Here is a 13,524-nt window from a genome sequence, read left to right on the forward strand (position 1 = left end):
CTGTGTGGCTGTGGCTTTGTTCAGTAAGATAACTGGACCATTTTGTATCAGGAACAGGGTCATTCTCATACTCAAAGTAAGCTTTATGTGGACTTATGGTCCTATATTTTCATTTATTCCACCGTTACTCCAGACATTCAAATGATCGTAAAATGTGGACTGAAATAAATGAGTGTCCTTGAAGACCCCAGTTGTATTTCGAATGAGGCATAGGGATTTTGTCTACACTCATTTCCAGTACAACAGTGTCTGACCTTGTTTTATTTCCCAACAAACAGGTGTCCCATGACTTTGCCATCAATTTCAACCCAGAGGACGATGAATGTGAAGGTAACAGAGATGAAGCCTCCTCTGGGTACCTTATACTTCTGAACATCTCAGCCGCTCTGCCCGACCCTCCATCAATCTAAATCCGCTGACATTTTACAATGGAAAATGTGCATACTGGATAGCATGTGGAGCTTGAGAGTGCTTTCCCCGCTCTCAGAATCCACCTTTAATGGACACAGAGCACTACAAATGTACATTTCCAGTAATACTTTGTCCCTTAGTTATTTTACTCCAGCCCACCTGTCTCCCTCCTTTCCTTCCTCAATGTGCCACTTTAAGGCGTGTACCCACAGTAGAACGCCTGTGTTTGTGTGTGTGATCAGAGATTCAGGGGGTGGTGGAGGCCTACCAGAACTGCCTGCCTAAGATCCAGCTGTATGGTCCCACCAACGTCTCTCCCATCATCAGCAGGATAGCCAAGCTGTCAGCAGGAGAGGAGACCATCAAAGATGCCTCAGTAAGTATCCCTTTACTGCTGTAATTGAGTGCTGTACAGTACAGGCCTGCATGATATGGAGAAAAGTAAAAATGTCCATAACTGATATCCCACCCATTGAGCCTCCTTGGATGAGCTGTCCCAGGCTCAGCTCAGCTTTTACACAATTAATACCAGTCAGCCAATACAGACCATGTAGGTGTATGATTGTGTAGAAATGAAAAACATGATAGTGATGTCATTCACTATTAAATGTTTTTGTCTAATTAAGTGACAATGCCCGAGAAGCCGTGTTTGGAGGATATTGGCACGGGTGTTAGTCTCGGGCCTGCAAACGGTGCCAATATATCCGCCAAACACCGTGTTTGAGGGAATTATCACTTTTATGCAATGGGATACCAGCAATTTCAAATAATGAGACATATTTCCATTAAACATGTTAATTTATTCATACTATTTCGTCCTTCCACAAGATAGTCCCGACACAAATCTAGGATTGCTACCCAAGCCGGCTGGCTCAGTTGCTGGAGACACGACCCAGTCTTTATTCTATAGACATTTGTTCTAAATGTTCTGTTGTCATGCTGACTGTGGCAACGTTCTTATCCCCTTATTGCTAGCTAGCCATCTTGGTCTAACAGTCACAAACAGTGCAGCCAGAATGACAAAAGTAGCTGCATTTGTTTATTTAAACTGTTTTCTAGTGACATTTGGATACAGCCATACCAATGAGCGATTTCGCCTGGCATAGAACATTTGCTCTCTCACCAGTACACTGTTTGGAAGAGCTAGCCAATGACACAGCTAGCACAATTACTTCAAACTGAAGCTGGAAAGAGAAATGTAAACGATGTACGCTGAGAGTCGGGAAGCAAGTTCAGGTAGTGAATACATTTAATAAATGACAATACAGCGCACCGACATGGAACAGGAACAATGACAACTGGGGAAGAAAGCGAAGGGAGTGACATATGTAGGGCAGGTAATCAGGGAGGTGATGGAGTCCAGGTGAGTGTCATTATGCGCAGATGCGCATAACGCTGGTGACAGGTGTGCGCCATAACGAGCACCCTGGTGACCACAGACAGCAAGGTTTATACAAATCTCTGCTGTTGAAAACCAAATACTAGTCTAAAAGAAATGGGAGATAATGTCTAGATGCTTTTTACAGTGGAGATTAAGTTTATAAATTGTCTGGCTGGGCTGATGAGACAGCACAGTGAGATGGAACAGTAAATAGGCATTTCCCAGCTTTAGCCGGTGGTAACTTGTGAAATAGACACCGGCAGGAACTCGATTTTAACCAATCAGCATCCAGGATTAGACCAACCCATTGTATAAATCTGTTATAATTTATTGATGTTCTGCAAAAGCACCTTTAATATCTCCATGAAACTTGGTAAGGATTGAGTTAACAAGAATGCCCAAGGCCTTTAATATCAATGTGTTCCTACATTAGTTAGCCCTCTGGCTATTCCCATTACATTTGAAACACTTTTTCATCATTCTGTCCGTTTCTTCTCCTTCGTCCTTGTACTGATCTATTATTCAATCATCCCTTCTTCTTCTGATCAGTAAATGAGAACAAAGGATCAACAAAGGATCAATGCAAAAATAATTCAGGACATGAGTTAAAACTGCAGCCGGGGCACTTTAATGCCTAAGGACTCATGGGGCATCTGAGAGGAGAATACATAGGAATATGATGATAGTTTTGGGACACTGTAAAGTCCATGGAGAATGGGAGCACCTCCTCCCAGCTGCCCACTGCACTGAGGATAGGAGACACTGTCACCACCGATAAATCTACGATAATCGACTATGTCAATAAGCATTTTTCTATGGCTGGCCATGCTTTCCACCTGGCTACCATTACCCCGGCCAACATCTCAACACCCACTGCAGCAACTTGCCCAAGACCCCCCCCCCCCCCACGCTTCTCCTTCACCCAAATCCAGACAGCTGATGTTCTGAAAGAGCTGCAAAATCTGGATCCCTACAAATCAGCTGGGGTAGACAATCTGCAACCTCTGTTACTAGCCTATTCAACCTTTCTTTTGTATCATCTGAGATCCCCAAAGATTGGAAAGCTGCCATGGTCATCCCCCTCTTCAAAGGGGGAGACACTCTAGACCCAAACTGTTACAGACCTATATCCATCCTGCCCTGCCTTTCTAAAATCTTTGAAAGCCAAGTTAATAAACAGATCACTGAACATTTAGAATCCCATCGTACCTTCTCCACTATCCAATCTGGTTTCCAAGCTGGTCAGAGGTGCACCTCAGACACGCTCATGGTCCTAAACGATATAAGACAGTACTGTGCAGTCGTCTTCATCGACCTGCATTTTTATCGTCAGACTCAATAGCCTTGGCTTCTCAAATGACTGCCTCACCTGGTTCACCAACTACTTCTCAGATAGAGTTCAGTGTGTCAAATCGGAGGGCATGTTGTCTGTCTCTACTGGGGTGCCACAGGGTTCAATTCTCGGGCCAACTCTTTTCTCTGTATATATCAATGATGTCGCTCTTGCTGCTGGTGATTCTCTGATCCACCTCTACACAGACGACACCATTCTGCATACATCTGGCCCTTCTTTGGACACTGTGCTAACAAACCTTCAAACGAGCTTTTAAACCTTCAACTGCTTTTAAATGCTAGTAAAACTAAGTGCATGCTCTTCAACCGATTGCTGCCCGCACCCTCCCGCCTGACTAGCATCACTACTCTGTACGGTTCTGACTTAGAATATGTGGACAATTACAAATACCTAGGTGTCTGGTTAGACTGTAAACTCTCCTTCCAGACTCACATTAAGCATCTCCAAAATAAAATCTAGAATCGGCTTCCTATTTTGCAACAAAGCCTCCTCCACTCATGCTGCCAAACATACCCTCGTAAAACTGACTATCCTACCGATCCTTGACTTCGGCAATGTAATTTACAAAATAGCCCCCAACACTCTACTCAGCAAACTGGATGCAGTCTATCACAGTGCCATCCATTTTGTCACCAAAGCCCCATATACTACCCACCACTGCGACCTGTATGCTCTCGTTGGCTGGCCCGCACTACATATTTTTCGCCAAACCCACTGGCTCCAGGTCATCTATAAGTATTTGCTAGGTGAAGCCCCGCCTTATCTCAACTCACTGGTCACCATAGCAACACCCACCCGTAGCACGCGCTCCAGCAGGTATATTTCACTGGTCATCCCCAAAGGCAACACTTACTTTGCCCACCTTTCCTTCCAGTTCTCTGCTGCCAGTGACTGGAACGAATTGCAAAAATCACTGAAGCTGGAGTCTTATATCTCCCTCTCTAACTTTAAGTATCAGCTGTCAGAGCAGCTTACCGATCACTGTGCCTGTACACAGCCAATCTGTAAATAGCACACCCAACTTTCTCATCCCCATATTACTACTTACCCTCTTGCTCTTTTGCACCCCAGTATCTCTACTTGCACATCATCATCTGCACATCTATCACTCCAGTGTTAATGCTAAATTGTAATTATTTCACCTCTATTGCCTATTTATTGCCTATCTCCCTACTCTTCTACATTTTCACACACTGTACATAGATTTTTAATATATTTTTTTCTATTGTGTTATTGACCCTACGTTTGTTTGTTTGTAACTCTGTGTTGTTGTTTTTGTCACACTGCTTTGCTTTATCTTGGCCAGGTCGCAGTTGTAAATGAGAACATGTTCTCAACTGGCCTACCCGGTTAAATAAAGGTGAAATAAAAAATAAAAATAAATAAAAAATACACTTATAGACCTCATATGTAAAATTCTTAGGCAAATGTAGGGTATCTGTAGATGTTGAGGATTTTCTCATTCGTATTGATATCCTGCAGGGAGAGAGAGAGGTATTGATGGGACTAGATATGAATGCATCATTACTTTTCTCAGTGGGAGCAGTCAGATTTCAGAGGATGACGTGTTACACACAGACAAACCAAGGGCACTGAAGTGTGTGGTGACAAAAGGTCAACAGGCAACCGCAACCCTCTCCTCTTTCCTCTCACCTCCAGCGTTACCACATCCTGCTGATCCTCACAGACGGCGTGGTGACAGACATGGCAGACACACGCGAGGCCATCGTGCGTGCCTCCTACCAGCCCCTGTCCATCATCATCGTTGGCGTGGGCAATGCAGACTTCACAGACATGCAGATCCTGGACGGGGATGACGGGGTGCTGCGCTCACCCAAAGGAGAGCCCGTCCTCAGGGACATTGTGCAGTTTGTGCCCTTCAGAGACTTCAAAACGGTCAGTATTGCCTTCCTTCCCTTCCTCATTCTGTACCTCCATCCTTCCCTACCTCCCTCTACTATGCTATGCCGCAGTCATATTCCAACCAAGCCAAAAGAACAGAGAGCTGTGGGTCTCCAAGTTCTCAGAAACTGCAGTACTTTTTATAATAGCGATGCTGGCGGCCATTAAGTCTCACAGTGTGACCTCCAAAGCCCCTTCAGTAATAGCATTACCCTCCAATGGGGCTTTGAAGACATGCTAACAGCCAGGCAGCCTCTCCTCTGCTGGCCTTGCCAGTGCTACAGATGGAGAAGCTTGAGAAAACCCTCCTAAAAAAAAAAAAAATTGTCACCAGGAAAGAAAATCCATTAATTTAGAAAAGTAATGATGAAAAATGCAAAAATGCCTTGATGTGATTTGTCTGTGTGCTCCCCAAAGCCCTCTTTCCTTTTGACCGCTGCCCAAACAACGGAAAACACAAAGCCCTCTTTCCTTTTGACCGCTGCCCAAACAACGGAAAACACAAAGCCCTCTTTCCTTTTGACCGCTGCCCAAACAACGGAAAACACAAAGCCCTCTTTCCTTTTGACCGCTGCCCAAACAACGGAAAACACAAATCACTCTTTCCATTCTTCCTTTGTTAGGTTAAAAAACAATTTGCCCAGAGTTTCATTGGATTTAGGTGCCACTGAAAATGATTGCTTTAACCCTTTGGGGTCTTGTGCCAGAACTGTCCAGACTAAAGCTGTGTTCTATTTTTCACAGGCCTCGCCTGCTGCCTTGGCCAAATGTGTCCTTGCGGAGGTGCCCAACCAGGTGGTGGAGTACTACAGTCACAAGGCCATCTGCCCCATGCCGCCCATCCCATCATGTGACTCTCCCACCTCCCTTGCCAACACCCCTACAGAATCACTGCCAGCAGTGGGGACCACGGCCTGACCACATCTCAGTCCAGAGAGAGAGAGGGTGCAGATCGCTGCTCTGGACCAAGAACCATGGTCATTAATATTAGTGTTGTTGTCATTCCTTTTTCATTCGTACAGTGTTCACACACAGACTGGAACAGAAACCTTTGGATTGTTTTCTCTCTCCGTTCGGATCATGTCCCTCTGCCTGGCTGTGCATCCATCTGCCTGTTCAGCATGATGCTGGAGGATGCATGCAGGTGAATCCCTCCCAAAGTTGATCAACTATGGTCACAGGCTCTCTGTCCCCTTCTGCCCTGATACTGGCATCTTGGCCCTCAGCTGATTTTTTTATGACTTTCAAGGCTCTCCAAGGCTTCAGTCTGCTTCTCTTGTGTGTCCATTTTGCTCTGCTGTGTCTCTCTGTCTTACTGCCCATCACTGGTATTGTCTGAAGAGCCTGTCAACTGAAGGATTGAGGGAGGGGGAATCTAAACATATCAAACCACATGAGTCTTTCAATTATGAGGAAAGAGATTTAGGTAACACTTTCTTTTACTTTTCCTAAATGATGCCTGCACAGAAAAGGTAGTCATATACAGTACGGGTCAAAAAATTTGGACACACCTGCTCATTCAAGGGTTTTTCTTTATTTTTACTATTTTCTACATTGTAGAATAATAGCAAAGACATCAAAACTTTGAAATAACACATGGAATCATGAAATAACCAAAAAAGTGTTAAAAAAATCAAATCAAAATATATTTAATATGTTATATTGTTCAAAGTAGCCACCCTTTGCCTTGATGATAGCTTAGCACACTCTTGGCATTATCTCAACCAGCTTCATGAGGTAGTCACCTGGAATGCATTTCAATTAACAGGTGTGCCTTTCTTTCCTTCTTAATGCGTTTGAGTCAATAAGTTGTGTTGTGACAAGGTAGGGGGGTATACAGAAGATAGCCCTATTTGGTAAAAGACCAAGTCCATATTATTACAAGAACAACTCAAATAATCAAATAGAAATGACATTCCATCATTACTTTAAGACATGAAGGTCAGTCAATCTGGTAAAATTGCAGTCGCAAAAACCATCAAGAGTTAACTGCACTTCAGATTGTAGCCCAAATAAATGCTTCACAGAGTTCAAGTAACAGACATCTCAAAAACCACTGTTCAGAGGAGACGGTGTAAACCAGGACTTCATGGTCGAATTGCTGTAAAGAAACCACTACAACAGGACACCAATAATAAGAAGAGACTTGCTTGGGCCAAGAAACACTAGCTATGGACATCAGAATCTGGCATTTGAGATTTTTGGTTCCAACCGCTCTGTATTTGTGAGAAGCAGAGTAGGTGAACCGATGATCTCTGCATGTGTGGTTCCCACCATGAAGCATGGAGGAGGAGGTGTGATGGTGTGGGGGTGCTTTGCTGGTGACACTGGCAGTGAATTATTTAGTATTCAAGGCACACTTAACCAGCATGGCGACCACAGCATTCTACAGCGATACGCCATCCTATCTGTGTTGCGCTTAGGGGGACTATCATTTGTTTTTCAACAGGAGAATGACCCAAAACACACCTCCAGGTTGTGTAAGGGCTATTTGACAAAGGAGTGTGATGGAGTGCTGCATCAGATGACCTGGCCCCCACAATCACCCGACCTCAACCTAATTGAGATGGTTTTGGAGAGTCAAGGCAAAAGCAGCCAACAAGTGCTCAGCATGTGTGGAAACTCCTTCAAAAGCATTCCTCATGACAGTAAAGCTGTCATCAAGGCAAAGGGTGGCTACTTTGAAGAATCTAAAATCTATTTTGATTTGTTTAATACTTTTTGGGTTACTACATGATTCTAAACCCTTGAATGAGTAGGTGTGTCCAAATTTGACGGGTACTGTACAAGCCAACTTGACATTTTGTAACATGACTCACACTAATATTACGTTACAGTACAACGTTTTAAAGCTTAGTGATTTATTACAGATTAAGCAATGTGACTTACACACATGTTATGTCAATCTCAGGTTTATAGTGACCTTATGCAGGCATGATGGCAGAGCATTCAAATGAAATTTTACAGAAGTGTATACATGATAAAGAAGTCAACACGTACAAACAAATATATGTACAGTGTAAATGAATGATAAAGTTCGACATCAAGATAAATCAGATCTTTATCAACTGTTATGCCCATTACCTCCATATGAAGCATACCTTAGGGATTTATCTTTTTCTCAACCTGACCTATCTGGAGCCTTAGCCAGTTACTTTTCTTAATTGAATTAACGAGGAACATTTTAAATGGGGCTCTTCGTGGTGTTTGTGTCACAAGGCTGTGAACGATATTGTAGGTCTTTCAAAAACGAAATCTTATTCCAATGCGAAAACCCTGCCATCGCTCATGTGAAAGACCTCACTGCACTGTCTAGTAAATAATCTAAATACGGTGGAATTGATATGATTTCTATTGTTTGACGAGTGCAAATGTCACAGGAGTACACTGACATTAATAAGAAACCAGAGAGTGGGATCATGGCCTTGTATTCACATTGACTTGTTTGGATGAGATGCGGCTGACTTATGGTAAGCAGCTTTACATGCACATCCCTCCATGATTAATATGTCCCGTAACCATTATTTGTTCTCTCTGTTGACACTTTGACTTGTTGATTGTATAAATCATGGGTAAGAAGTCTTGCACGTAGTTCCATAAACTTCTTCTGCTAAAAATTCTACTGACGTAGTTTAGGTGCATCAGGTATCTACTTCAGATATGATGCAAACAGAGGTAACCTGAATCACTGAAATCGTATTATTTTGTCTGCCCATATTTTTTACATACACTAAGAATAACACCTAAAAACAGGTTGCATTCAGTATAAAGATTGCAAATGTTTGCTCATAATGGAGAAATACGAGGAAGATTACATCACAGTTGTCTGGGATATTGTAAAACTGGCTCTAATCCTTATCAATACCTTTCTCTGGACAGTGACAACCACATGTAGGCTGGAATTCAGTTGAACCCGCCATAGATGGTCAATTAGCATAATATGGGTTTTTAGATTTTGATGCCAGTCCGTGCCATTGCCTCTGTCTCCTTTGTTGATGCGACTTTGTAATTATCAAGTTCACTTTGGCTTCTCCCTCAATGCTTGCATCTCTCCCAGGTGGCCCATGTGCTCTTATGTACATAACTGTGGCTAAACTCCCCCGGTACAGTGCTCCTGTGTGCTGTGGTCTGAGCTCCTTTGAAGAACAGTGAGTGTGTATCTGTCACTAAGGACCACAAGCTTCGGCCTATTGATTCAGGACTCCCAGATCTGGAATCCTCCTTGATCAGCTGAATGTAAATAACCCTGGATGGACTTTCATCTCCACACTGGGGCTCTGCAGTGGGACGTGTAGGATGGGGAAATGGATGTAGAACATTTGCCAATGTTCTGTTGGACTGAGTTCTGACATCAATGGTAATATATTGAAGTACTTTATATTTATTAAATTAATGATTTGTTTGTTTTTGTTTGGATATCTACTATGTGTTTGTTTGAATATGATGACACCATTTCTCAAGATGGCATAATGCCATGGATTTATTCATCACATGAATGGATATCTCATTTTTAGGATTACTGTTGTGCAATGGCAGGAAACCTTATCTATCAGATCTATATTGAGAAATGTATGAATCATTGGCAAGATGATGGGGTACACTGTTATCTGTTACAGCCCCTTGGTCCATATCTTTATTGCACAAGCTAAAACAGTGTGCATTTTCATAAAATTGGCTTGTGTGCAGCCCAACATATGCTCACACTAAGACCATACATACATTACACACTCCGAGCAACAGCAAGTGATATCATGCTGATATGAATCAGTATTCCTGTTCCTGAGGGGGAACGGGATTTGAATACCATATGCTCAAGTCACGCACCTTCCTGTTGTTTCTTTGCTGTGCTGTACTGTTGTTCCCACCCTGGACAACATGACCCTGGACAACATGACCCTGGACAACATGACCCTGGACAACATGACCCTGGACAACATGGCCCTGGACAACATGGCCCTGGACAACATGGCCCTGGACAACATGGCCCTGGACAACATGGCCCTGGACAACATGGCCGTGGACACCATGGTTCATGATTTAATGTTGCCCTCAGGCACAAAGCACTCTCCATCAACTCAAATCATCCTTTGCTTAGTTCATTTTCAGAATAAACCCTTTAGACCAAATGCACAGTCAGTTGCAGGTATTGCTAACCCTGATGCATACTGTATCTAGCGGTATTGATTTCAATGGTGGATGTCTCCTTTAAAATATTTATGCAGGGAGAATGACTGGTTTTAAATGAGCACTGCAAAGAGTGCATAATCTGAGGTATTTATTTTGCATTCACCACTGACAAACATGGGCTTTAAACACTACTGTACTATGGGTGGAAGGTAATGCAGGCTAGTCTATTGCCCTGCTGTGTATTCCCTAAACCACTGGATGATTTTGAGGTCATAGATATATTTTATTTCTAAAAAGAGAATTCATTGCATGCTTACTTCTGTTGTTAAGATGTGTTGTACATTCCTTTGGAGTACGTTATGCTGATAGGCAAGCCTGCATTTGCACAAACCTCTGCTCATGTTGTGGATGCTCTCTTTATCTTGCATTTAGGCCAATAAATCCAGTCAACTGCATGATAGTGTCTGTGATGTCTCATCCTTGTGAAAAAAAAGTGGAAATATTCGCCCCTATTCTTCTTCCATGTTTTTGAAAAAAACTAAATAAAGCTTTAGTATTTATTGCCATTTGATTTGATCGTTATTCTTTCATTCGATTCAGGTTGTGAGAAATTACAGCGTACCATTTGGGGGTGGTAAGACAATATCGGATAATATGTTGCTACAATAGGAATTTATCACAGATTTCCATTACATCGGCCCCTGTGAGTCCCACATCTGACTCAAAGCACTTACTGATGATGCCTTTAAACCACCAGAGAGATGGAGTGACATCCCCTGTTCATTTTCTGTGACCTATAACATGTTTTTTGCCTTGTGGTTCAATTTAAATGGGAAAGATGAATACAATTGAGAGAGGAATGCAGCAGTCTTTTGAGAGACGCAATCTCTGCTCTCGTATGATTTCCCCGGTGTGGCGTAAGCTTTGGACGGGATACTCCATGCACACGCTCACCGTGGCCGGGTCAGTGAGGATGAGGCTGTATAGCGTCAGTACATGTAATGGGGGTGAAGACTGCTCCTTCAGACAGTTCCTTTCATTCAACGGCTATTGTGCAAGAGCGCTGCATAATAGCGGCTGTTTCCATGGTGACAGGGATTTGTGAGAATACCTATGTTTGGAGGAAACCAGGGACAGAGGGACAGAGTGGAGGGGGTGAGGGGGGGGGTCGATGGCTCGGTCCGGAATAGAGGGAAGTTTTCCTTTAAAGACTTTTATTTTTCTAAACAGAAGCCTTGACTGACTGTTGTTCAATGCCCTCACAAGGCCAGATAGAATCCACAAGCCACCCCAGCTGAGCTCTATGCTTGAGGCTAAGGCTTTGCTGGCTAAAGATGCTTCTTAAAGTCTTACTGTAAAAACCCTACTCCTTCCATCACATGGTTGTAAAGAAGTTTATTTTTAAACCTCATAACTGCCGGGCAAAGTAGTGGTAACATTGATAAAACATAATGTTGGGGTTGAAGTGGTGTCCTGGAAAACGAATATCCCACAATCCTGATGCTGCTCTGCCCACCATTTGAGAGGTATTGGATTCCTCCAGCAGGCATGGCTGTAGGGAAGAGTGGGGTAAATTGAGCATTATTTTATATTCTGCATCACTCCGTCAAGGGAAATATAATATTCTTTCCCACAAAGATATATAAATAGATTTCAGGATCCTGTGTTCCTATACAGAAAGTAATACAGTGCATTCGGAAAGTATTCAGACCCCTTGATATTTTCCACATTTTGTTACGTTACAACCTTTTTTTCCCTCATCAATCTACACACAAAAACAAAACACTTACAATTGACCAGGGCAGCTCTAGCAGGGCTGAAATTTGACAAACTGACTTGTTGGAAAGGTGGCATCCTATGACAGTGCCACATTGAAAGTTACTGAGTGTTTGGGGTAAGATGAGCCGCCTACCTAACAAACACGTTGTTTTTTTTTACACTTTTAACATTACCTCATATATCAGCGATACTGCCTTGCATTACAGCTGTAAGAAAACACTTACATTTGCTCAACTTGCCATTGGCTCAACCATTGGCTCAACTTACACCAAGGCAAACAATTTGACTATATTAGCTCAGACAGCTACTAGGATACACTTTCATGCTAAGTTTAGGACCTCATATTGAAGCTTATAGAGACTCAACCTTATGTATAGAACAATCTTAAAAGTATATATTTGGTTTAGATACAAGCATCATGATACCTCTAACACAATAAATTCATTTGACTTGGTTATTTTTTTATACCTAACTTGATTACCACTTTTTCCATGTGGTTTCTATCGTCTCGGACTCCATGAAATGATGAGCTCTTCCTAAATATCTGGTCAAATTATACATTTTGTGTATGGCTTCCTAGAAACAACGGTGGCTGAACTTACCCCTTTGGCTCAACTTACCCCACTCTCCCTTACTGTTCTCCTGTCTATATTAGCAAGGATAATGAAGCTGAGTGGACCTATTCCTCTGTAATGGGGAAACACTCTCTTCTCTCTGCAGACCCTTTGTGCCCTGATTTACAGCCCCAGATTCTTGAAAGTAGGGTGGCTTTGCCTTGATGACAGCTTTACACACTCTTGGCATTCTCTCAACCAGCTTCATGAGGTAGTCACCTGGAATGCATTTAAATTAACAGGTGTGCCTTGTTAATTTGAGGCATTTATTTCCTTCTAATGTGTTCGATCCAATCAGTTGTGTTGTGAAAAGGTAGGGGGGGTTTACAGAAGATAAAATATCAAGTCCATATTATGGCAAGAACAGCTCAAATTATCAAAAAGAAATTACATTCCATCATTACTTAAAACAATGTCAAGAACTTTTTACGTTTCTTCAAGTCAAATTGAAGAAACTTTCTCTCGTGAGGACCGCCACAGGAAAGGAAGACCCAGAGTTACCTCTGCTGCAGAGGATAAGTTCATTAGAGTTACCAGACTCAGAAATCAGAAATTCCGGCGCCGACAGAGATGGCCGCTTCGCTTCGCGTTCCCAGGAAACTATGCAGCATTTTGGTTTTTTTATGTGTTATTTCTTACATTGTTACCCCAGGAAATATTTAGTTTGATTGGATATAAGAGCAACGTCAACCCACCAACATTACGACCAGGAATACGACTTTCCCGAAGCGGATCCCCTGTTTGGTCCACCACCCAGGACAATGGATCGAATCCCAGCCGGCGACCCAAAACAACGGCACCGCAGAAGGGGCAGACGGAGCGGTCTTCTGGTCAGGCTTCATAGACGGGCACATCACACACCGCTGAGCATACTACTCGCCAATGTCCAGTCTCTTAATATCAAGGTAGACGAAATCTGAGCAAGCGTGGCCTTCCAGAGAGACATCAGAGATTGT

The 13,524-nt window shown here is 42.8% G+C and overlaps 1 protein-coding gene across 2 annotated transcripts in view; it reads left to right on the forward strand.

The window, feature by feature from the left end:
• The window catches only part of LOC110526392 (copine-7), a 38,194-nt gene extending 31,536 nt beyond the window's left edge, over nt 1-6,658 (forward strand). For both annotated transcript variants that reach the window (XM_021607339.2, XM_021607340.2), the window contains exons 13-16: nt 279-330; nt 654-787; nt 4,806-5,042; nt 5,793-6,658. In XM_021607339.2, the coding sequence (XP_021463014.1) occupies nt 279-330; nt 654-787; nt 4,806-5,042; nt 5,793-5,966 (597 nt within the window). In that variant the 3' untranslated portion in view covers nt 5,967-6,658. The remainder of the gene's footprint in view (nt 1-278; nt 331-653; nt 788-4,805; nt 5,043-5,792) is intronic.
• The last annotated feature ends 6,866 nt before the right edge of the window (nt 6,659-13,524 follow it).

Source organism: Oncorhynchus mykiss, chromosome 6, assembly GCF_013265735.2.
Source record: "Oncorhynchus mykiss isolate Arlee chromosome 6, USDA_OmykA_1.1, whole genome shotgun sequence".
NCBI classification, from domain to species: domain Eukaryota; kingdom Metazoa; phylum Chordata; class Actinopteri; order Salmoniformes; family Salmonidae; genus Oncorhynchus; species Oncorhynchus mykiss.